This window comes from Sebastes umbrosus, chromosome 24, assembly GCF_015220745.1.
Source record: "Sebastes umbrosus isolate fSebUmb1 chromosome 24, fSebUmb1.pri, whole genome shotgun sequence".
NCBI classification, from domain to species: Eukaryota; Metazoa; Chordata; class Actinopteri; order Perciformes; family Sebastidae; genus Sebastes; species Sebastes umbrosus.
Window position 1 is genome coordinate 2,539,440 of NC_051292.1, and position 26,462 is coordinate 2,565,901.

General features: G+C 40.1%; 1 protein-coding gene across 4 annotated transcripts in view; it reads right to left on the reverse strand.

Annotated features, from left to right (window-relative positions):
• Window positions 1-1,212: 1,212 nt before the first annotated feature.
• The window catches only part of LOC119483945 (plakophilin-4-like), a 35,721-nt gene continuing 10,471 nt past the window's right edge, over window positions 1,213-26,462 (reverse strand). For 3 of the 4 annotated variants that reach the window (XM_037762461.1, XM_037762460.1, XM_037762459.1), the window contains 20 exons: window positions 24,644-24,756; window positions 23,434-23,468; window positions 22,727-22,834; window positions 21,476-21,630; window positions 18,567-19,017; window positions 10,967-11,137; window positions 10,061-10,262; window positions 8,985-9,117; window positions 7,712-7,925; window positions 6,628-6,811; window positions 4,746-4,863; window positions 4,419-4,613; window positions 4,076-4,249; window positions 3,849-3,999; window positions 2,704-2,896; window positions 2,478-2,562; window positions 2,239-2,356; window positions 2,006-2,137; window positions 1,836-1,909; window positions 1,213-1,706 (listed from right to left, as the gene is read on the reverse strand). In XM_037762461.1, the coding sequence (XP_037618389.1) occupies window positions 1,449-1,706; window positions 1,836-1,909; window positions 2,006-2,137; window positions 2,239-2,356; window positions 2,478-2,562; window positions 2,704-2,896; window positions 3,849-3,999; window positions 4,076-4,249; window positions 4,419-4,613; window positions 4,746-4,863; window positions 6,628-6,811; window positions 7,712-7,925; window positions 8,985-9,117; window positions 10,061-10,262; window positions 10,967-11,137; window positions 18,567-19,017; window positions 21,476-21,630; window positions 22,727-22,834; window positions 23,434-23,468; window positions 24,644-24,756 (3,264 nt within the window). In that variant the 3' untranslated portion in view covers window positions 1,213-1,448. The remainder of the gene's footprint in view (window positions 1,707-1,835; window positions 1,910-2,005; window positions 2,138-2,238; window positions 2,357-2,477; window positions 2,563-2,703; window positions 2,897-3,848; window positions 4,000-4,075; window positions 4,250-4,418; window positions 4,614-4,745; window positions 4,864-6,627; window positions 6,812-7,711; window positions 7,926-8,984; window positions 9,118-10,060; window positions 10,263-10,966; window positions 11,138-18,566; window positions 19,018-21,475; window positions 21,631-22,726; window positions 22,835-23,433; window positions 23,469-24,643; window positions 24,757-26,462) is intronic. The other variant, XM_037762463.1, reaches the window with a different exon arrangement.

Sequence of the window (26,462 nt, forward strand, 5' to 3'; positions counted from 1 at the left end):
CACTCTGGTAAACAACGAGGTCGGGGCTGGTTTCTCCTCAAAAAGCACCTTTTGACTAAGAAGACGGAAGAATAGTGCAGAATAATGCAGATAAAGGTGAAGTGTTTGTCGTGAGACGTCCTATCTGGAAAAGTCAGAACAATATGATTGAAGTTCTTACCTAGAGCGACTGGACTTCTTCACTTCTGCAGGGGAGTGCCGGGCATTTGACCTTTGACCTGAGGTCCTCTGCTAACCATTCTGCAATCTAGGCTGAAGACCGAGGGTGACCGGGCCTTTTCTGTCCTCTTAAAATAATCTATAAAATGAAAGTTCATTATATTATCTTGCTTTATTTTACTTTAAAATCACTTTTAACCTCATATGTAGCTCCTTTGCTTAATGTTGTGTATCAATCTAACACTCGATTACGACTTACGGCTACGATTTTGTCGATTAATTAGATCAAAACTGTACTTTGTTCTTATCAGATCGCGTTATGATGAACAGAGCAGCTGAAAGTCATGCTTTCATGAACAATATTTTGTAGTTTTTGTAGCCCAATGAGCAGAGATTATTCTCCATTTGAGTGGTGAAGCCTTGCTACCATGTATTTTTAGAAACATGCATTTTTATTTTTGTCTTGTAAAGCACTTTGTAATGAAACGTTCTATTTAAATAATATTTATTATTATTATTATTATTATTTTGTATTATTTACTCTCTCGTTAAGGCGTCCTTCACACGTTAAGAGATGTTAAAGTCCCATTAAACGTAAGTTAGAGCGTCTTTAGCTTCTGTACTCTGAATATTTGAGCAGTTACAAGAGGTATTAAATCAAATCCTTCGCATTTGATTGGACCACTAAATTTACTAAACATAATTAAACCTGTTGCACTGTGTCTGTGCATAACAGGGCTTTTACACCTGGTTTTGTGGTCTGAAACGAGTGTAAAAGAGGCGATTTTTTTCTGACATATAAGCCATAAAAATGTCATTTCTATGTGAGTGTTTCTGCTTAATGCAACTACGCTTTAAACAATTTCCTCCAAGTTGCTTTTTGCACTTTGTTTTAAAGCAACTGTTTCTATTTACAGAACAATTGCAACAAAAAAAGAGCACCAGCAACCAGGATTATTTCCATTATTGCACGATCTGATGATTATATAGAAAATTGTTGATCGACTAATCGATTAATTGACCAATTGTTTCAGCTATAAACTTCACAATCAGGTTCATATTTATCAGCATTATTGTGCACATGGTGTAACTTAGTCAGAAGCTGCAGGTAGCAAACCGAGCCCTGGTCATTCAGTACAGTTTCTACACAGATACTCACACATTCACATGCATCCTCCACCTTTCACACAACCATACAGCACCCAGACGTGCACTCCCGACACCCAAACCGTGCACTCCCCACACACACACAAACACCCACGGAAACAGAAGCTCAACGTACACGGTGTCTACACCCAGGAGTCGGGGGAGCCGGTGAACTTGTTGGCCCTGTTTGAAGGCCTCCGCGTGGTGGAGTAGAAGTCCACGTAGTTGGTGTTGGCTTTGAACTGGAGCGACTGGCCGGCGTAGCCGTCGGGGGAGGACGGGGTCAGGTGGACCGGTTCGTCCTCGTAGGGCGCCTCTCCGAAGTCTTGAGGGGACGACAGGTACATTCTGTAGCTGTTGTAGTTCTTCCTGTCGGGCTCGTCGTAAAATGGCTCTGTGTGCTGGGAGAGGAACAACGATGTCCGATCTATTAATGAATCTCAGCGCTGCTTTGTGTTGGACTTACTGATTCAGCAGTACAACCTTTTTCTGCTATTAATGTTCAATATTTTAACACAACAACGTCTTACCTGGGACCGTCTCAAATCCTCTCCTGACTGGGAAGAATATGTCCCGATGAAATACGGAGTTTTCTTCTCAGACCCTGATGTGGCACAGACATCAAAAGTCATAATTTGATGTTAAACAGGCGGCACGTTTGCATATTAATAAACATTTATGAATCAGTCACAATATGAACCTGTGTACTGTCGTTTGTGTAAACTGTTGTCTCCATAATACGTGTCGAGTTGCATAGATGACTGCGCCCTCTGGTAGTTTGAACTGTGTCTTCTTATCCCGAGCATCGCCGGCGAGGATGTCGCACTACCACCTGAGGAAAAAAATCATGATTCAAGATGTATACTTTCTTACTTTACAGGATTTTCCTCATTGTTTTAGACATAATACAAGCGTCAGGTTGACCTCACTCACCTGATTGGATGACGGGGGACATCTGCAGCGGGCTGGTGGGCAGCGTCGGCTGGGACAGGTAGCGGTCTCGCTCCAGCGTGGAGACGGGGGTGACGAAGTGAGTGTAGTTCCAGCCGTCCTGCACACACACAAAGTTCATCCAAAAACTAATCAGTTCATCATTGCTGCCAATCTTGACCAGCACTCTCCCTAGCAGAAGAGATATTGTCCTAGTGGACGTTTGTGTGTCTGGTACCGACCTGTTTGTAGAGGTTCCTCAGCTCTCTGTACTGCCACAACGTGTTCAACACCTGAGCTGCTGCCTTCACGACCTTCATGGAGTACCTGCGACACACGCGGCACGTTACATATGAAGTTATTTCACCACATCACAACATTGTAATGTCAGTAGAATACTTAAAACATAGTGATTCATGCCCTTTTCTGGACAGATGACTCAGGTGAGGTGTCTCTGGTGTTTCGTACCCTTTCCCTCGTCCTTTACTGATATCCACCAGCTTCTCGATGCCGCCGCTGTCGGCTAAAGCTTTGGCGTTCTCCATGTTGCGGCTGGTGACCTCGTGCAGCGTGCAGCAGACCGACGCCACCGTTTCGTCAGACAGCACCGGCGGACTGCCGCCAGGCAGCCGGTTCACCAGATCCCTCATGGCGTACTTTCCTGCAGGAGGAGATGCAGAAGATGGACTTCATTTAGACGGAAACATTCAACTTGTAAAACTTGTAGTAAAGCTGTGCTGCCTCCAAATTTAAGTTAATACAAATAAATAGATTGATAAATAGATAAATGAATAAATAAATAGATAGTATAAATAGATATTATAAAGCGATATATAAAGAGGTAAATAAATAAATAAATAGTATAAAGAGATAAATAAAGAGGTAAATAAATGAATACAAAATAAATAAATACATTAATTAATGAATGAATGAATTAATATATATAGTTAGATAAATAAAGAGATGAAGAGATAAATAAATGAATAATGAATAAATAAATTAATAAATAAATAAATAAAAGGGAAGATTAAATAGAAGAGTAGATAAAAAGGGGAAGTAATACAAAGGTAAATAAACAAAGATGCAAATTAAAACAGAAATATCAATTTATGTCACATTTTGTCAATTAAATAATGGAAACATTTATTTGTTATATTATTTTGGTACAGTTAATGTCATATTAATTAATTTATTGACTCATTTTTTAATTTATTTTTTAATTTTGGCAGGTTCTGTCCTCCACATTTTACTCAGTCTGTCTGGAAACTTGTCATCCATCATGTTTTATATTCATTTCAGTATTTTATTGTGCCTTTTAGTTTTCAGATGATGTACATCACCTCTATGTGACATCTACTGTTGACCTGCTATCTCCCCCTAAAGACCCCCTTTATTGAATCCTCTGTCTCTCACTTCAGGTAATTATATCCAGATGTTTACCATCACCAGTTGGCTTATTTCACCTTAAGCACAACTGTTGTCCATTAGGGGGCGATGTGTCACCACACTTTCTAAACTCAGTCTGTTGTTCCTGACTCAGGTGTGAAGATCTTTTCACAGTTTCTGGGATCAATCTGTTGATTGTGTGTGTATGTTTCAGTGTGTGTTTGTACCTATGAGCTCCTTGTTGCGGCTGTCCAGCGCCATGTTGCGGAGGGCGGTGGCGACGGAGCAGACGACCCGGTCGTTGTCCATCCTCAGCAGCTCCACCAGGATGGGCAGACCTTTCTCTTTACGCACCGCCGCTCGGATGTAGGCTGAGAACTGGACACACAGTCACAGTTTTATTGCAGTTAACTTGTAATTTTGTGGTATCACTGTCACAGAGAGGACGTTCTACCTTCCAGTTTCCAGCGGAGAGGTTTTGCAGTGACCCGGCGGCGCCCTCCAGCGTGGCGGGGTTGGAGCTCTCGGCCAGCAGGTTGAGGTACGGCTTCACCACTATCGGGTGCCACAGCAGCTCTGCACCCCTCATAGACTGGGAGAAACCCGGGATCGGCCCGACACCGTCCCACTGTACCAAAATCAACATGCAGGATATGTTAGCAAATGTATTTTAAACTCTGTACACCCATCTTATTTAGTAATTTAGACTATACATATAATACATCTATTTTTAGACAGGAAAATGCTTCCAGGACCTCAACACCTCTTAAAGAACCCCCACCCCTCTGTGTTGGTACCTTGTCGTCGGGCCAGCCGCCCCTCTTCCTGCCGCGCCTCCTCTTGCCCCAGCAGAGGTAGTCCAGCTCCTTGGCCGGGGAGGAGAAGCCCAGCAGGGTGTCCAGCTCCTGGTTGCCCAGCAGGCGAGAGGAGGGCATCTCCACCTCCAGCCGGTACGAGAGGTTCCTCAGGGTGCAGACGCTGTTCTCCACAATCTGAGAAACATACCAGTCTAAATATCTCGAGCAGTAACTCTAGTAGATTTTGATTATAGTTGTGTTAGGGTTAAGTCTCCTGGGAATAAAGTGTGACATAAAATAGTAGTAGTGTTTGTGTTTTTGCAGCACCTTGCTGTCGTAGTCGGAGGTGTTGACGCAGGCTTTGAGGACGTGAAGCAGCGAGTCGACCAGACCTTCACAGCAACGCAGCTGACTCCTCGCCTCCTCCCCTGCTGAGCTCAGGTTCCTCAAACAAACACACACACACGCACATAGAGCGACACATTAACTCAGACGGAGGTGCAGTTTGTGGATTCCCCCACAGGGTGGCTTAAAACCTGCCCGGATACAAGTAAAGGAGGGAGCAGATCCTCCAATAGGAACCTTCAGCTGCCACTAATGGAGAGCTGACATGAGAAGACTGCACAACAGCACATAACTCCCACAATGCATTTCTATACCATCAATCTACAGTCTGGATGCAGAGAAGTGCTGGAGGCTGCACAGCGATGTAGTTTCCCTGTGGCACCGAGTCACTTAAAGCTATTAGATGGAATCAGCAGATCAAAGATGATTAATGAAGCCATTAAAATACATTTAGTTTGAGTAGTTTAAATTAAAGTAAAAGTCAGGAAACACAACTTTGCAGCATGTGAACTGGGACGTCTCCACTCAGCAGGTTTAATGCATTTGAGTTAGACGAGGTTCTCCTCTAAACGGATCATTTTAACTTTGGAGAAACAGTTGTAGGTCAGGTGTGGCCCTGTTTGCATCAGCTTTCAGGTGCGGTGACTCTTCTGCAAACACAAATATACATGCAATATTCAAGTCACAAGGGATGGATGGTAGAGTCCGGAAAGGTCTGTCGTGTTTACCACTTGCAAGCTTTTGTCTAACAACTCAAGATGATTGTGTAGCTGCATAGTTGGTCATAGGAGGATCCCAATTGTTTCTACGACTTGAGAAAGCATCTATCACCATGATATCAGAATATTAATATCATGATAAAACTAGAAAACAAAGAAGAGTTGAATCTCCCTCAGTTGTCCCTCCCTGGCTCCCTTACAGTCAAGATGGCAGCGAAGATAACAAAAACAGGGATTTATTCATCTCGTATTGTTCCTAACTTTAGTGGATCATAGCATATCGGGTATGGAATTAATCTGCAGATGCTCCGGTTCAAAACGAGACCAAACTTTTGTACGGATGTGGCATGCAACAGACTACCAGGTAAGGTTTGTTTTTAGCCCAACCGATTGCTTGATCGTGATGTTTTTTAATCTCAAAATCAAACATTTACTTCTTCCTGCTCATCTGGAAGGAGTCTTGAATGTGCAAAGTTGCAATATGTGACTTTAATTTAACTTTTAATTTTTGCAAAACATAAAAAATTAGCATTATTATCTTGAGCTGTAGTGAACTGAATCATCTGGGATTCAAGGAGCTTCTATTTCAGTCCCCGTCAGTCATATATAACATTATTCTGCTGCATTTATTGGTGTAAAATTGATGAATCTGAACCTTTAGGCTTAGATTTTTAAGACACACATGGTCAAACGCATACTCAAGACTTCACGCCTGCATAAAATCTCCATTACAGAGCTTCTCGTTGATGATTATGTGACTTTGATTATGTGTTGCAGGAGTTACAGAATCATTAAAATGAAAAGCAGACAGAAAAACAGCAGCAGCAGACGACCAATAAATCAAAAAGTCATCCTTGCGTTTCAGAACGAGGATCGATTTAATGAGCAGACGGCGCGGCTGGTAACTCAACGGTATTATTATTATTATGAGGCGAGGCACTTTGTAAAATCTATGGGGCAGTTTTAACTGTAAAGGAGTAAAACATGGTGGTGATGAAGCTGCATAAACATCATCAGTAAAGATTATATTATCACAGAGAGGATCATTTGATCATCGCAGGACTTGAGCTGTGTTGTAACGAGAGACAAAACAATAAATCTATGACAGCACATTCAGCAGCGGGTGCGTTTGATTCGTTGCTCACCTCAGACAGCCGGTGGTGTTGCGCAGCAGCAGGGAGGACTGGAACTTGACTTTGTGTTCGTCGCGGTGCGAGACGCTGCTCCAGCCCGAGTGGGGGATGACGACAGTGTTGGTCAGCGTGGACAGAGCGTCACGGATGATGGTCATCTTCACGGCGTCGCATGAGGAGAGGTTCCAGAGGACGCCTGTGGGTGCCAATAAAGAAGACGTCACTTTCCTGACTGCTGTGGAAGGTTTTTGTCTTGTTAAAGGAACCATTAGATGCTTAGAGGTACAGTAGAGGTGAGAAGATTGATACTAAATTCATGTTTATACGGTAAATATGAAGCGACAAGTACAACTTTAATAATCTAAATCAGACTTTCCCAAAGCTTTACATCAAACTGAAGACTCTCCTCTGTGTCTTTCCCAGGAATATGAGGCGTCTCGCAGCTTCACATCTCCTGATATTCAACAGTATGTGTGGTGCGGCTGCAGAGCTGTCAGCAGCATCCTGTTTCCAAAGCACATTATCTTAGCATCTGTCCCGAGGACTGTGCCGAGATCTGTTCTGTCAACACTGAGCGCTGAGTGTTTAAGCCGCTGCCGCTCTCACCTCCCACAGAACAGCCGATACACAGATTAATATGCTGCCAGCCAGTCAGACGGAGACACAGACCGACGCTCAGCCAGCAAGCCGGCCAGCCGGGTGGCCAGCGGACCTCGCAAGCAGGCCGGACGCCCACGCGGGATTTGAATGTTGAATGTTTTTGTCAATGCGGATGCTGCTGCTTTCACCTGAATTTACCCCGTTAGGAATAAAAAGAGCTGACAGCTACCCAACACAGGAAGCACCCAGTCTTTACCTGACCCGCTGGATCTTTTGTTTTGGGTTATTACTTTTGCCATTTCAGTTTTTGATTGTTAGCCAGATATGATGAGAAAACTTGGTGGGAGGTTTGGCCATGGTTGAAGAGAGCTACTGCACTAACTAGAAAGAGAAGTATCTGACATGTCTTCTATCTATAACTGTGTATTTTGATGCTAATGTACAGACACAAGCTTTCTCAGTTGTGCAGCCTTTAATTAAACCTGACTTGACGTACCGGTGACCAGCTCGCGAACTTCGTTGTCGGTTGTTTTCCTGAGGAGGCGCAGCAGCGCCGGCACGCCGCCGCAGTTCCTCAGCGCCACCTTGTTGTTGTCGGTGGCTTTGCCGTACACCAGGTTCCTCAGGGCCCCGCAGGCACTCTTCTGAACCTCGGTCAGCTTGTGATCCAGCAGGTCCACCAGGTGCTGGATCCCTCCCAGGTGACACACCTGCAGACCAGGACCAATCACAGAGATAGATGAACTTCAAGACAAGTTATACACAAACTATACACACAGAAAAACTGTCAAATTATCTTCTTTAAACATGAAGGATGACATGAAAAGCCAAACTTTTATAGCAAATTGATAAAGTTTTTAGCCAGTTTCTTTAGAAGAAAGTCATAATTAAATCAAAACAAATAACTTTTAGAGAAAAAGCACAGCACAATTTTCATGTAGCAAAGCTTTTCTGAAATATCTTGGAATAAAACCGAGGCTGAAACATGCAGAAGCCTCGCTGTGGCATGTTCAAAACTTTTCTTGTGTCATCTCGAAATAAACCCGTCTCAGGAGAGCAGCAGACGCTCCCTGCTTCTCTCTGATTCTGTGTTCAAACCCTCACTGAAAACATTTGTTTCTGGCAAAATGTGCAGGCGTGTTTCCAGGCCGCTCCAAAGGCTAATTAAAAGCTCATCACCAAACAAACCAAACGGCACTAAAATGGCTCTCGCGTGAAGCTCCGCCATTGTGCTGGAGTTATTTATTGCACGGGAAGCAGAGCAAAGAGAGAGCGAGCTGCGATTCAGCGCCGGCACATTTGGCACCAACGTTACTTAAAGTTTTGTTGGAGCAGATGGCGCTCTGGCTCAGAGTTTGGCAGCAAAAAAAGTCAAATTTCAAACCCTGTAAGCTGAGAATAAACTCTTAGAGACGGTGTAGGGATACAATAGGAGGTATCTGAGGCAATGTAAATAAGCTACACTTGCAGCAATTAAATAAATCAAAAGTCTAGTGACATGTTTGAAATGAGTGAAAGCATGTATGAATGTTTTATCCTTGTCTTGAAGCATTTAATTAGTTCTTGTTTGCATTCTGGGAGGTCATTTTAAACATGTTTTATCTGCTTTATCCTTTATGGAAACTACCAGAGCTGCATACATTTTAAAACTGTCTTTGTAGTGAAGCCTTTAAACGTGGCAGCACCTTCCTCCACCTGAGGAGTGAGTCATGACTGTGACGTCTGTCTTGTTATTTTTACTGCAGCCCAGCGTGTCCCCGTCACCTTACCTCCACCTTGACCCTGTTGTCTCCGTAACACAGGTGCTGCAGGTAGGCGGCGGCGTTGGCCTGGACGGAGGGGAAGTGATGCTGCAGCATGTGGATGACCTCCGGCAGCTCGGGGTCACGCCAAGCAAACTCCCTGTGGGGAAACAGAGCGAAAAACTTCAGAGGGGTTCATTCAATTTACACTTTAACTCTCTTCTATCAAAAACTCAACACCGAGTAGCTGTTGAAGTACTTTACTTAAAACAAAATACAGTTTAAAATTAGAAAATGTACTACAGTATTTAACTTAGATAATATTTAATGAATATATAAGCATCAAAAATGAAAATGGTGTTTATAGACATTTTTTACATTATTTTATTCACTTATTTATATTATTTTATATTATATTTAATTTATATTACTTGCATTTAAGTTGTAAATTTAATTCTATTTTATTGTTATTTTAATATTCACTTGTTTTATTATATTTAAGTTATATCATTCTATTGTATTTTATTTTTATTTTATTAATCACAAAATTTGATTGTATTTAATTTGTAAAATTGAATTATATTGTATTGTTATTTTATTATTCACTTATTATATTGTATTTAAGTTGTATAATTTGATTCTATTAGATTGTTATTTCATAAATCACTTATTTGATTGTATTTAAGTTATATCATTTTATTGTATTTATTTTTATTTTATTAATCACTTATTTGATTGTATTTAAGTTGTAAAATTGTATTTTATTATTATTTTATTAATCACAAATTTTAATCTATATAAGTTGTATAATTTGATTCTATTTATTATTCACTTATTTATTGTATTTAAGTTGTATCATTGTATTCAATTTTATTGTTAATTTATTAATAACAAATTTTATTGTATTTAAGTTGTAAAATTGTATTCTATTTTATTAATATTTTATTAATCACGTATTTTACTGTATTTAAGTTGTATAATTTTATTGCTCTGTATTGATTTTTGTAAGAAATTATCTCAGTTTGTCAAATAACATTTATCTAATTTCTAACTTCTACACATGCATACTGTACATCTATAGATATCTGAATGTGTGTGAGTACCTGGGGTCCTTATGGATGCTCTCGATGGACGGGGTTCGCGTGGCCACCCGCTCCACCAGCCCAGAGTGGCGGTGGGAGAAGACGGGCTCGCCGGAGACCCTGTAGGAGTCGACGTACAGAGCGGCAGTGCTCAGCCCGTAGCTGCTTCTTTGGTACGGCAGCGTGCCGCAGTGGCTGGTGGCCCGAGGGAGGGTCCCCATACCTGAGGAAATGAAACGAGGATACTTGAGGAACAAGAGCATGATTTAGAAATAAGCAGCATCAAGATTGGAGGCAGTTTGGAACTATGAAGTGCAAAAATACACCCAAATACTGTCATGTTACATAAGGCATTTAAAAGCAGAGGGCTGTCTCACAGACCTGTTTAAATCTGGACTAAATTAAACTAAAATGGCTCCTTAGATGCTTCACTATCAAACTCCGCAGAGCTTTCAGCTTTAAATCATTCTGCAAAGGCTTCAATTAAGACGCAGCCGAGTACATGAAAGGTTTCAGCCTAATTAAGCTCTGACCTCGGGGAGCCATAATAACAACAGTTCCTGCGCCTGTAAACCCTGATTTCCGTCACAGATTTTATATAGAAATAATCATCAGAGTAGATGTGAAACTGAGCTCGGCTTCTCAACCTGGGGACCGGGGACCCTGAGGGGGACGCTGGTGTGACAAATTAGGTCGTTTGAATGATTCAATGTGAGTTATTTTAAATGTTTTGGAAGATTAATGTTATTTCTGTTTTCACTTCATCTCCTGCTGTACCTCTAGTATTTCTGGTACTTTGTTTGCTCCGAAACAATCAGTTTTTAAATGTTTAAATGTTGTCTTGTTGCTTAAAATAACACCCCTGCCATATTGCAGACTAATTAGTGGAGTTCTACAGTTAATAAGCTAAGTTACGTGCTGCAGTACCTGTGTTTGTCCTGTAGAGGGAGCCCTGGGGGTCGTGGGAGGGGCTGTGGTACAGCGGGCTGTGGAAGGAGCGCTCATCGAAAATGGGCGTCATGTGGCAGTCCGGAGACAACGCCGCCCTCAGCTCTGGGTCTATCTGCCCCGCATGGCCGGCGTATGAGCTGTGAAGCCCTGCAGGTACACAAGTTAAAAAACAAAACAAAATTATTACTTAGAAACTATTGATAGATGTTTGTGGTCATTGTGTCATTATTGTTATAATAATGTTAATCCAAATAAATAACGAGGCTTTTTCCAAGCAAGCCTCTTAAATTAACCATTTTCATAGGTGCAGCATTCATAAACATCAACATATCATTGCCAAATGGCAGTAAAATTGGAAAAATTAGGCTGGTTGGAGGTCTTGTGTGTCATAGCAGTTACATTACTAAAGGTTATCCCCAAATAAAGTGCTGTTTTAGAGAGAACAGGCACCAAAGAGGGGACGAACATCTGAGAGTTTGAAATGGACTCGATCAAACTGTTTTTTTTATTTCTAATTATTTATTTTCTAATTTTTATTTCATTATTTATTTTAATATTCATATTATTATTCATTATTAATCTATTTTTCCTTTTTATTATTATTATTATTTATTTTTTGAAGAGTATTCTTTGTAGGTGAAGTTATATATTACATACATACTATATATACATTATAAGTAATAGTATTATTTTCATTATTTTTGTTGTCATGATTATTATTACTTTTTTTTATTATTTATTAATATAATTTTTTCATTTATTATATATTTTATTTTTGTAATTTTTATTTTATTATTTATTTTAATATATTTATATAATTATTCAGTATTTATCTATTATTCCTTTTTTATTATTATTATTATTATTATTTATTTTTTGAAGAGTATTCTTCTTGTGTCTTTTGACATCATGTTTGTTTATATGCAAAAAAGAAGCATGGAAATACTATGTTTTGCTATCTTGGAAAAAGTATGCTTCACAATTAAATGGAAATTAATTATATGGATGCTAACAAATAAAGTATTTTGTTAAACACTAATTGAACACAAACATGAAGTAAGTATCTAAAAAAAACTTATAACAATAAACACAAGGGGCCTGTCTGATGCTATGTACGCTGAAATATATACTGTAGTCATTCATCATGGTGGAAGTTGGAGAAAGCAACATTTTGGGGTCAGGAAAAGTGGAATAACGAGGCGAGAACAGCTGCTCGGAAGCTATTTATACTTTTAGTCAAAATAATTTAGCAGAATGATCAAATCATACATGAAAAGAAAGCTGCGTAACATCAGTAAAAACCCAATGTCGTGCTCATACATTAATCATATGTACATCTCATTACTCGGCTCAGTCATCTGTAGGTGAGGCCATGCAAATCAAACCCGTGTATTTCATAACGCCAACTCATCCCCGACCGTTGTTGTGCTTATAAAACGCATGCAGACTCCGGTCATTCAGAGTCTGCTGCAGGCCGTCGTCATCAGCAAGCCAAACAAGCAGAGCAGAGGGTTTTTCTCCATCCTCCAATCTCAGAGCAGATCAGTTCAAAGAGCGCTCCAATTATAAAGAGGCTTTAGGGCACGAGGGGGGCAGCCTCGCTGGATCAGTCCAACAAGCTGAAGCACACAATTTGCACTTAGAGCTGGTGACGAAGGAGCTATTTGCTTCTGCAGCTCTCTTTACATAAACTCTGGTCTCTTATCACAAAGCACATTCCTTTAGAGGGAAATAAAAAATGCACTTGTGACACAAACTTGTTGAATCTGGACCTCGGTTTCTTTCTTTCTTAAGAGCTCTTCAGCGGCGAAGGACACAAATCAAAACCGTGACCTTCAGGTTAGAGGATGCTTAAGCTACCAAGAGCTTGAATGTGATGTGTCAGAAAGAAACATGAATTGTGTTTCGAGTGGTTGAGGTTTGAATCAAACTCTTCCACTATTACAGAGGCTCACAACCTTCTCTGACTGATTTTAAACTGAATGTTATACAATACAATACAATACAATGTTACAATTTCATACCATTGAACTGCCACGGTTGAGGCTGGTTTGGTGAAGTTCACATTCTTACACACTTAAAATTAGGACGTTTCAACCGTTTACCCACAACGTTAGCCATAGACTGTATATAAGAAGTTGACGTAGTCACCGACGACCCATTGGTTTGTGGACTACGGATTTGAAGCCTCGAGTTCAGTATTTTGGCCATCACCATCTTGGTTTTTGGCCGTTACGTCTTGTTATTTTGCCATTGCCATCTTGATTTTTGGCTGTCGTCATCTTGGTTTTTGGCCGTCGCCCTCTTGGTTTTTTGCCGTCGCCCTCTTGGTTTTTTGCCGTCGCCCTCTTGGTTTTTGGCCGTCGCCCTCTTGGTTTTTTTTTGGTCGCCTAAATGTCTTATCCAGCGTTCGATTGTACTTAGCTCCACCCTCTCGTGTCACTTCTGGTTCCAAAAACCAAGATGGCAACGGCCAAAATGTCGAACATGAGGCTTCAAAACCGTCGTCCACAAACCAATGGGTGACGTCACATTGACTACGTCCACTTCTTATTCACAGTCTATAGTATCACTGCACTATTACACAAATACGATTTAATCTATCTTTCCTGCTTTCCACTCACTCAACCACGCTGGTGACGTCGCAATTTTTTAACCGATTCCACAAAATAAAGAGATCATCTCGCAGCTTACGTTAGTGTTTTGGCTGCTCACCAGGTTTCACTACCTAAGCTACGAGTGCCGCTGATCGGTAATAGCCTAATCTTGTATATCCATCTATTGCTTATCTCCCTCATGTAATCTGGGATTATGTTGGATCTGCAGGATAACTGGGAATAAGGACTTAGGCGACATATTAGGCCACTTAGCAGCAGTGCAGGATGAAAAATCACTCAGCTAGAGAATAGGAGGCATTTTATTTAGTTCACTGACTCGGCCTCCCACACAATCCATCTACCATCCTCTTTTCACACATGCACAAGCACAACAACAGCACAACACAGAAGGTGCATGAATGCAACACACAAAGTGATGCACACATGGACGCGCCATCACATGAAAATGGACTAAATGATCGCAGCATAATAAAGCCTTTCCAGTGCCGTCAGCTGATAATCACACGCTGATGCTCCGTGGGGGCTTTGTGATAGAAACACCCCTATATGGGTCAGTGGGAGCGGCTTAGTAAAGTGACAGCGAGCAGGACGGAGGAATAAATCTGTGTCGCTGCAGCATCAGCAGCGCTTCTAAAACAGTAAATCCTCCATCAGCTGCACTGCAAAGTGTCGGGGGAAAGTTGTCGATGGCCAGTTAATAAGAGAGGAGGAGCTGCGATAGATTTGTAATGTTTCTGATGTTTGTTTTGCAGAAGAACCTCATGACAATGTTTAATACATCTCGTTTAAAGCTACAGTTTTGGTGTGAAAATTGCTCCAAAAGGCGTCTCAACGAACAGCCTGGAAATAATCCCTTCTCAAGTTTCTCAGCTCAGCTGTCAGAGAAAGTCAAAAGTTGGATTTCCAGGGAGGTCAATCAACTTCTTCTCATCAAGTTTAGCATTGTTACTACTTTGCTAGTACTAGCTGCTTGGAGACTGCACAATGAAAGACGTCTAAATAAAACTCTGAGTGCCTAAACAACCACGAAGTAATGAGTAAATGAGTAAAAAAAGTTATTTATAGAGGCATATCTTAATGAAATAGTCGGCCAAACTTCAGCTGCAACGATTAATCAATTAGTTACCAACTATTTTGATAATCGATAAATCTGTTTGAGTAATTTTTTAAGAAGAAAAAAGTCAAATTTTTCTGATTGCAGCTTCTTAAATGTGAATATTTTCTGGTTTCTTTACTCCTCTATTACAGTAAAATGAATATCTTTGGACAAAACAAGACATTTGAGGACGTGATCTTGGGAAAATTATCGTCAGTAATCGTTAGTTGCAGCCCTAAAATAAGCAAGTAATCTTTAATTATTTATCATTTATTCATTTTTTACTGTCAATTGTTCTATTTGTATGCCATATGTTTAGTTTGATGTAATTTATTTGGCAAGAATCTGGCGACACGATACGTTTCATGATACAGCGGTTACGATTCAATATATTGTGACGTATTGCGATACTGTAAGCAAGGCGATATATTGCGATTGTTTGAATCAAATTTTAGTAAAACTGTCAAAGTATAAAGAACACACCATCATATGCATAACATCTGAGTAAAATAAGTTAATTTTTTAGAAGTGTGGGATCTGCATTTGCATTTCTCACAGTCGCTGTAACATCCAACATCACAGCACTACTTTGAGAGGACGCATCTCTTTGCAAACTAAATAAAGTATTGACTTAGTAAACCTCTGCAAGTACAGTAAACTATTAATTTATAATCAATAAAGTGTTTCTGAGAATCGATACAGTATCACAAAACATATTATCGTGATACTCGATATTTTTCTATAATCAAAATGCACACATTTGCTGCTTAATGCTTCTTACATGTGAGAATTAGCTGCTTTTCTCTGTTTTATATCGCTGTAAATTTAATATCTTTAAGTCTTGCTGATAATTGATTGATTAACCAAAACATTAACCGACAGATTGATCAATAATAAAAAGGAGAGACTCCCCATACCTGCATTGGCGGATGCTGAACTGAAAAGTAGTAGTAGCTGTGCTGGTTCTCTGTCTAGTCGTTAGGTGAATTGAACTCACCTGGAGTCCCAGAGGTCAGCCACTTCCTCGTTAGACGGTCAGAAAGATAACGAGCAGAGCTGCAGTAACTCTGTCCCAGTCCCGTACTGTATATATAGTTATTCTAACAAAGTTTTGGGTATACTGTATATTCACACTGGATTTATACAGAAAAACAGCAATGACCTGTCAGGAAACAGGTGCAAAAGCTTGACTGACTGTCAATTTAAACACATATTTTACTCATTATTCTTGTCGTATTCTAATTAAATAACAGTTTTTCTGTGGTTTAGCACAGCAACTAACGATTAATTTAATTATCGAATCATTTTCCTATTATTTAATGAATTAATTAATGAATTGTTTGGTCTATAAAATATAAGAAAACAGAGAAAAATATTCAATTTATTGTCACAGATGGCTAAGAAATCCAGCAAATATTAACATTATTATATTACATTATAATCATGAAGTCTTTTCTCATAATAATGACGCTTTTTCTCGTAACTATGAGATATTTTCTCATAATTATAAGGTTGTTTCTCTTAATAACGAGGTCTTTTCTCAAAATTATGAGGTCTTTTCTCGCAAAAATTAGGACTTTTCTTATAATTACAAGGTCTTCTTGTAATTATGAAATTGTTTCTTGTAATTATGAGGTCTTTTCATGTAATTATGAGGTATTTTATCATAATTATGAGTTTTTTTCTTATAATAATGAGGTCTTTACTCATAATATTAATGTCTTTTCTCATAACAATGAGGTCTTACTCGCAATTATGAGGTATTCTATCATAATAATGAGGTTGTTTCTCATAATGATCAGGTCTTATTGTAATTACAAACTAATTTCTTGTAATTATGAGTTCTTTTATTGTAATTATGAGGCTGTTTCTTTTAATTATGGGGTCTTTTCTCATAATAATGAGGTCTTTTCTTATAATTAAGAGTTTTTTTCTTGTAATTATTAGATATTTTCTCGTAATAATGTGGTCTTTTCTTATTATTGTGAGGTAATGATTCGTAATTATCAGATAGAAAGTCACAATTTGGATTGCAATGTCCTTCCTTCCATACAACACAATGTATTACATGACTTTCAAGAACATTAAATGCCCTATCACATTAATATATACATATAGTGTACACTTTACAGTACTAATATATAATATTGGGATAGTACACATGTAGTATTGCCCTCGAGAACCATCTTTAATTTAGCTTATGCATGCATTTATTTCAATTATTAAATATCAAGTAAAAGCCAACGCAGGCTACTTAACATTATAATGTGCTGCCGGGTATCTACTGCCAATTTTCTATAAGTAATTTAGCAGTTTTGATTGTAGAGGAAACTGTCTAACTGGACTGCAAGCGCCCGCTGCCTCCTCATCGACTGCTTCATATTAAGACCAACAGATACTAACGCGGTTTGTTCTCCCAGCCATCAGTCTGCTAAACGGTGCATGAGAGAGAAGTGGAAGCACTTTGTGATCCGCTGTAACTGTGCTCATTTATACTGTAGATGTTCTTCATCTTTTTCTTGTTTTCCTTCAGACTGCTGCAGATCAGATTAGCTCAAAACATCCACCTGGTGAAAGTGAAATCCTCCCTCCTTCAAAGATTACATTCCTTATTTTTCATACTGACATGCATCGGATGAAATGTTATCAAACCCACCAGCATTTCAGTGCTGCGAGATAATTTGACTAAAAAACTCCCATGAAATGAGCTCCCTGAGCGTGGTTAGAGATAAAATCCCCCTGCCGAGCTTGCAGTTTGACGGAGAGTTATTTTGTCCAACATGCGGCTTTATTTAATGATTCTCACTGCTTCACAGAGATACAGGGAACTCAGTAAAAAGTGTTCGTGCAATATTAAATCAACTTTCCCTGGACAAAGGAAAGGTTATTAAATCAACAGGAAATGGTGTTGAGGCTGTGGAGCGTGGCTTTGTTTACTTACAAGGGAAAGATGTGCTACAAACAAACCATCTTCTCCTGCAGCAGCGATGCTAGAAACTCTGCAGTAAAGAGGTTTTCTAAAAAGTAAACTTAATGAGAGTTTTTCCGGCCCAGATTTTGACCTGGTTGGATTCGACCAGACAGACAAACCCTCCAGAGCACAAACTGACCGTACTGATTCAAAAGATGGAGCACTGAATAGAGGGCAATAAGAAATACTGCACCAATCAAACCACCTTTACGAAGCAAAACGCTGTCAAGGAGGAAGGATGTAAATATCCCACGCTCAAAATATTCTATCATGGATGTTTGCTGCAAGGTAAGGCTTCATGATTTAAGGCTTTAAAGAGATATTGTCTAGATTTCTGATTGAGTCCAATCGCTTTTATCACAACCTAATCATGAATCATTGCAGTATTAAAGAAGACATATCATGAAAAACTCATACATTTGGGTTTCTGGAGTTTCTACCAACCCACAAACTGTGAAATAAGACAGTTTTTTGTGGGCTGCCTGGATCAGAGAACATGTGATTCAACAAGCCATTCAGATGTGGCTCCCCTTCCTCTGTCACATGCAGGCTCATTAGAATATACCGCCAGCCAATCAGAGCAGACTGGGCTTCTTAAAGAGACAGGCGCTAAAACGGAGCGGTGAATACAGATATATTCAGACAGACAGGATGAGAAAAATAATGTGTTTTTTGAACATTAAAGCATGTAAACATGTATGAACCTGAAAATGAGCAGGATATGTCCTCTTTAATGGGATGGGATCTATAATCTTTGCTTTTTTGTGAAATATGATTACTTTTAAGGCCTCAAATATGTATTCAAATGAAACAGTTTAGAGGTGAAAATTAAGCTCATAGATGAGTTACGAGTCGGTAAATAATGTGACAGCGTGTGGATGTCCGACTGACCTATGAGGCTGTCGGGGCGGGGCAGAGCGCTCCTCTGGTACAGCCCGTATGGATCAGCTCCGTACGCCAGCGGCTGGCTCTGCCTGGGCAGCGTGGAGCCGTAGTGCTGCGGCACCGCCGTCATCCCCGAACGCAGCGGCGACCCCGTCAAACACCTCCCCTCCACCAGAGAGAGAGTGGAGCCCAGACGACCACCTCCTCCTAAAACACCACCACCAAGAGCCTGAGTGCCGTCGGTCGGGGATGTTGGCGAAGGGCACGAGGGCGGCATTAAAGTGCCGGGGAATACGGCAGCCAGAGGTTTCGGCTCCGAGAGGATGGGCGAATCGTAGGTGCTGCCCTGGGATGTCCGCAGGGAGATGCGGGAGGGCGAGACGGTACCGACAGTGCCACCGGGACTCTGGCTCCTGGAAGGGAGGGAGGCCATCCTCCGTAACACCCGGCCAGACACCTGAGAGGAAGAGGGGAGAAAAATGATTATGTGATAACGAGGCATCTGTTTTTTATTGTTTAACAGGTCATTATGCTTCAGTAAATACCAATAAATTATACATGCACGCAATTAATGCCAAGTAAAATGCTCGGAGGCTCACTCTTACGATGCAGCATACATAAAACAAAATCAGTGACAAAAAGGAGTCTGGAAACAACTGCAAAACAATTTAAGAAGTATTATTTACATAGCAAATATCACCATCTATGAAACATATCTTTGTGACCGAAAGATCTGTTTTCATTGCTGCATATTCATGTTTTGTGCAGCAGTTTCACCAGAGGAGTTACAGTGCAGGATTTATTGACGATCCTCCAAATGACATTTAATGACATTTCACTCATTTTTAATTAAGATTGACTTGATTCTTCGTATTCAAGTGCTCTCCAAAAATGTCAAGTTTAATATCCATAACACTGTTGACAATTAATCACTTTGGTTTTCTGATTAAATACCTGAAAAATTAAAGTTAGACTCTGCACACTGCAAATATGCTCTCCCGTTAGCCGTGATGTGACACTAGGAGACAGGATGCTTTATCACGTCTGATGAAGAGCATCATTATCTTTTTCATTTGTCCAAGTAAGTGAACGTGTCTATGAATAAATTCATCATACTGTATGCGGAGCTCTGCGAGCGGTAAATATATTACATTTCAGTGGAGATTTGACAGAATATTTCATATTTATGGAGACAAACATTTACTTTTTCCTCCTTATTACCGAATGTAAAATGTCCCTCAATTACAGACTGGATGCCGATCTGTGCCGCCTTAATCCATCAGAGCCTCGAACGCCTCGGAGGAAAATTAAGAGCCGAGACATGTAAGCCCATCCAGTGAGGAGAGAAATTCAAATGGGCTCACGATTATCTGTCATTCCTGCTTCTGCTGTCATGCAAAGTGCATATAATTATTAGCCACAATGAAAGGATAATACGATACTGTTTGAGACAATTTAAAGGTAAAGACTCGATTTTGATTTGAAGGGTTTAGCTGACGTTCTTCATCATTCGTGACAGTAATTATTGAGCCGCTACCAGCTGTCATTACTCCAGGGATAGAGATTATTATTCATAGCAGAATAACAACCAAATATTTCAGGTGGCACCAGTCTGAAACACGTGAGGAGGAGAATATGATTTATCATTTGAGAAAACAATCGCACCACGAGACTCAATTCAGTAGCTTTACTGGAGCTTTAAATCATGTTACACGCAGGGCTGCAACTAACCATTATTTACTTAATTAATTGATTAGCTGTTTGGTCTATAAAATGTCAGAAAAATGTGGATCAGTGTTTCCCAAAGCCCAAGATGACGTCCTCAAATGTCTTGTTTTGTCCACAACTCAAAGATATTCAGTTTACTGTCGTAGAGGAGGAAAGAAACCAGGAAATATTCACATTTAAGAAGCTGCAATCAGAGAATTTAGACTTTTTTTTCTGATCAACTAATCAATCAATCGTTGCAGCTCTAGTTATGTGATCTTCATCATCATCTGGAGTTGTCATAGATGTTCAAATTATCATTTTAAGGACTTCTCATCCATGTTAGTTTGAAAGTCCAAAGTTAATTCATTCATTCATTCATTTGAAAGCTGCAGAACATTTACTAAAGCGACCTTGTGGTGAAAGCATTTGCTCAGCTGCTTTCCAAGGTCAAGAATAATCTATGAATTTCAGCTTTTAAGGGGCAAAAACATCATTTTTCATACAGATTTTGAGGCTACTTTGCTTTCACAACGTGTCTTCTTTCAGACTAGTGGAAAGAAAACATCCAAAATACACATTTAGATGTTTATTTTACTACTTTATCTACTGTATTTACATCTAGATTTCTCCTAAATTCACCCAAATGTTAGCATTAGATAATGCCTCATAACATTTCAGAAAACTTGTTATACAAAAAATAATTGTCTTAATGTAAGTAATTAACTAGGTGATGAATTCAATTTTACAAAATTAGTTTTTTCTCATCCTCTGAGCCATAAATCTCCACTTAAGTAGCATTTAGATCCACCAAACTCTCCAGTTTCATTCCTATTTATATTCTGAAGGTTTTCACTGAGGGGTTTGTTCATATGTCATTCAAAGCCTGATTTATACAACATTTCATTCCTAAAAACATGGTGAAATTGTTGACAGTTTTTTCTGATTGATGGTGTGATAAAAAGAGATAAACGAAATCCCCTCTGTTAAAAACCTTTGACTCTAATATGTTAACAAAATGAAACAAGAATTTGGATTTCTGTTCTGGAAATGTATGCAAATTAGCACATATTTAGTAAGAGAATACTTAATTTGCATATTTAAACATAATACTAATTAACTGTCTTACTGTAAGTAATCAACTGGGGAAGTTGCATGGCGATATCTAGAAAAGAAACAAACACAAATGCCTGATGGCTCCAGCCTACCTGCCCAGAGGCTTGACCCTCAGCTCTCGGGCTTCTCGATATCGAGGCTCGTGGCTCCGAACGCACCACGTTCTGGTTGCTGTAGTAACTAACGCTGCTGTCCTGGTAGCCGCTGTCTGAATACGAGGTCATCTGGGCCGAGTGACCTCCTGAACCTGAGAGGAGAGAGAGACGAGAAGGTGAGGAACCACTGGAGACGAGAGGGTGAAGAGGCGTCCTCATCATTATTATTACCACTCAGGGCTTCTTGTGAAAGCAGTTTGAGGTGCGCACAGTCGCCAACACATCAGCCAGTGTGGCTTAATGATTTGCATATTATCTCACTTGGCTTTCAACTTGTTAAAAGGCATTATGCATATGAATACATGCACATGGATATCTGCATTAAGCCTTTATGATGTTCCTGGAACAAGCTGCATATAGCTTCAATAATGATGCCCTATTTTCTCCTGTAGGATGAAGAAGAGGGATATTTTTATACTAGCAGACCACTCCGACTGTATGGAATATAAATAAGACCAAAGGCAAACGTGTTAACATTTCAAACAGCTACTCAGGAGCTAAATGTTTACTGATGATATTGTAATTTATTGAAATAAGAGGGAGGTTGAACAATCTTTGCAAAGAACTTTGCTTCAGGCTTTTTTTCTTTGGGATGCATGCAACGATGGTAATATTTAAACATCAGTTGCTTCCTTTTGTGTAATCTCTTCAAAAGCAGATAACTCTCCCGCACAGCTGCGCTGACTGCATCAACGCTTCGCTCTATCAGCCGCCCGTCTTTTGTGGTTTAACACAAGCCTTGAGAAAGCGTGACGGACCGAAGTGTCACCCGCTCCACTGAAGATGCCTAATGTCCAACAGCGACAGGCTGTGGCTGTACCGCAGAGCTCCCAGGTGTGAATACATGTGAAACTCTTCTGACAAGACGTTTTAAAAGTTAAATTCAGACAGCAAAGTGGAGACAGACTTTATGTTTTTGGTGACTTAAACTGATCTGAATAGACTGTTTTATGCTTCTATTTCAAAACCACATTTTTTACTTTTATCCATTATTCAACATGCACATCAGCCTCCTACTGTAGTGTTTCAGATTTCTCCCACTTGGCATCAAACAATGAGGAAGTGTGTTGATGTGGGTGGCAATATAAAAAACTAAAAATATTGCTTTTACTCCAGATTCTGCATCAGACATCATAAACTTCGCTAAAAGTTGTTGTTCAGACCATGTGGTGTGTACATTTAACAGACCCTCACTGTCATGCAGGGAGGCGCGGTCCGGTTCAGGCATGAAGAGTCCCTCCTCCGCTTCCAGGTGACGTCCAGACGCCTCCAGGACTCCGCCCTGCGACTCTCCACCTGCAGAAGCATCACACTTTAAGTTAAAAACATACAGCAAGTCCCCATCTAAGACTGTATATAGCTGGCCCCTGGGTAGACAGTCAAACGTGGGTACATTTAGACTGAAAAAGTGACACATTTCCCTACAAAATGGTACCACAAAGTCTGTCTGACAACACTTTCACAGCATCCCCTCTTCTTAATCAAAGATATTAAATGTATCACTTCTTTGTTACTAAAAAAGAAAACATTTCATAACAGTGCTTTTGTTTTATTGGAAAGCTGACAGTGAAGGATGGCCCAGGAAACAGAGTAGAGGGATCTATGACAGAATAGTAAATGGGTCTATTTCAACGCCCATAATGTTCTGGCGGAAACATTGTTTTGTTTTGCTTCACTGGCCGATGCTGCATTCTGGCAATTTTCAGCCCGTTGGGAGGCTAAATTGTCTTTCTACATCTGGAAAAATGCTTTTCTTTAGAAGCTAAATGAATAGATTTGATCTTATTTTAAGCAATAGGGACGTTTTGTTTCCCGTGTCTGACGCAGTCATCTCTCTGTAACCTTATCTCCATAGAAATAGCTTAACTTTAAAGGTTAAAAGTGAGAAATCATACCTGCAGATCTCCATGCAAACGACTTCTCGGATGAGCTTCGGCAGCGGAGAAGAGGAGGGAATGGAGGAGAGGAGAAAGCAGAGAGAGTAAATCAAATCATGGCCGAACACTTTACATTCAATCAGTTTAGGGAGAAAGAAATATATATATCTAAGGAATCTTTTACCTCAAAAACATTTCCTCACATTCAATCTACAATGATTTTGAAGAGAATGAAGCCGCGGTATTGTGTGAATTTCAATTTACTTTTCAAATTGATAGAAAATGAAGGTCAGGTGACCCCAGCTGGGGACATGTTATATAACTTCTAGAGGGTCAAAACTGAAGTCCCTCTTCATGCATCCAATGTCAGGCTGTTCTGTGGATCTGAAGGTTTCTGTTTGTGCTCTGAGTGATGTATGCCGGCACAATGTGACTGTCAACTATCCGATCCTCAATCCTCATGAAGACAAATGTCACTATTACGTGGTTTGACAGAGCGGTCTGTGACCACGCATGATTTACAGCCAACTGTAATCCATATAACAACAGAAATTATGTTTGGATGCATTTTAAGACGACGTTAAAGAAAGCCGACTGCATCTGAAGTGCAATTAGTCTTTTAGAGAAGCACCAGTGGGCCTCAAGAACCAAAATAACCAGATTACATTGTGAATAAGTGCTCAAAGGATAGCTTATAAGTGCTCAATTGCAGTTTGAATTTTATGAACTATGAGGTTTTTATTACTTGGTAAATATTTACAGGGTGGGTCCAGCTTTATGAATAATGTGAACACAACGTTAGCTGTGCTAAGTTTGCAAATAACTGGCCATCAGACAGTCCTTTCCAATGGGGAACTGAAGCCGTTAAATCGCTGTCTACAAAGCCGCCAGACTCCATTCACAAAAACAGTAATTTTACCTCTCGGAACACAGGAGTTGCTGGTCTACCGCTGCATCGATCGGTTAGTTTGTTTGTGTTACTGTGTGATTTTCTGATCTGAACTAACGTGGCGTCCACAGCAGTACATAGCTTAGCTTCCTGTTTGCTTCTCCAAACGCCATCTAAGTTACTGCATGTGACATTAATACACTGACTATAAGGATGTATATATACTGTACATGTAGCAGCGTCATCATGCAGAAACCTACGTCAGGTCAGGTGAGAAAACGTTTTTTTGCTGGAGAATAAGATGCATCATTTGTGATGTTGTGATGTTGTGATGCTTACCTGCTACTGTCTCCCCCTGGCGACTCCGCTCCCAGCATGCACCTCTCCAGCTGGCTCGCCACGATCTGCCGCTCCTCCTCCAGCTCCCGAGTCAGCCGCTCAAACTGAAGCTCCTACGGGAAGACATTCACGGCGGTGATTATTATAACCCGACACATCCACCACGACACGGCAGTCTAAGCCTCCTTTTTAAGACCTGTTTGATGCCAGTTAGAATTAAATATGAAACCCATTTTGTCCTGAATGACTTGAGTGATTTCTCACCGGCTGTGAGCTCGCTTAGAGACTGTTAAAGATTTAAAACACTAAAACTGTGTCTGGGTCCTTCTAATGGCCTTCAGTTCAGATAATGTTTCAGCACAAAGCGCAGAGGATTGAGCAGAGAATCATTATATATATATATATATATAAATTATATATATCCAAGTTTCAAAGTCAAACTTTTATAGGACTTCTGATGGCAGTCAAGTGAAAATCAAATATAAGACACATTTCACTTTCCATCCGCCATGACTAACCAGATGTTTCCCTGAGCATTTAAGACTATAACTATACTCAATACTATAACTACTATACTATACCCTTTTAAGGCCTTGAGTGAAGACAATTTGATTTTAAACAGACTTTCAGGCCTGCTTGTTTCTCTGTTTCTGGTCTCACTCCTCAGGCTAAACCACACAGTGAGCAACTACGGGGGTCTGAGAAGTGAAGCCAATGCTGAATGCCTTAAACTTGCATTATTTCTAACAGCCAGCAGGGGGCGACTCCTCTGGTTGCAAAAAGAAGTCTGATTGTATAGAAGTCTACACTTGATTTATTACCTCAGTAAACGTTGTAAACATGAGTTTATGGTCTCAATCGCTAGTTTCAAGTCTTCTACAATACAGCATGATGTTCATTTAGTAAATTATGGTCCCATTTAGAGTCAGATAGACCATAAAGCAGGGGATGCTTTAGGGCGGGGCTACCTTGTGATTGACAGGTCGCTACCATGGCGTTGTCCGGTCTGAGAGTTGTCAGTATTTTCGTCGTAGAACTTTAACCCTTTCACAGTGTGTTTTCAGTTCATGAAAGTTGATTACAACCTTTTGCCGACGGCTAAAAACCAAGATAGCGCCAGCCAAAAACCAAGATGGTGAAAGATAAAACCAAAGATGATAACATCTAAAACCCAAGAAGGCGACGGCTAAAAACTAAGATAGTGACGGCCAAAAACCAAGATAGTGACGGCCAAAAACCAAGATAACAACGACCAAAACCAAGATGCCGAAGGGTAAAAACCAAGAAGACAACGACAACGACCAAAAACCAAGATAGTGACGGCCAAAAACCAAGATAGTGAAGGCCAAAAACCAAGATAACAACAACCAAAACCAAGATGCCGAAGGGTAAAAACCAAGAAGACAACGACAATGACCAAAAACCAAGATAGTGACGGCCAAAAACCAAGATAACAACGACCAGAACCAAGATGCCGAAGGGTAAAAACCAAGAAGACAACAACAACGACCAAAAACCAAGATGGTGACGGATAAAACCAAGATGGTGATGGCCAAAACCAAGATAGTGTCGGCCAAAATGCCAAACTTGAGTATTCAAAACAGCAGTCCAGAAACCAAAAGGTGATGTCACAGTGACTACGTCCACTTCTTATACAGTCTGTGGTACCACCTACTAAACAAGGGATGAATGAGTGTACTGAATCAGCTGCTGCTTGTTGGATCAGTAATTTACGATTTAAGTGAATCACTGATACATGAGCCAAATATCCAACTTCTTCATGATAACAAAGGATTATTAGATTGATTTAACTGGTATT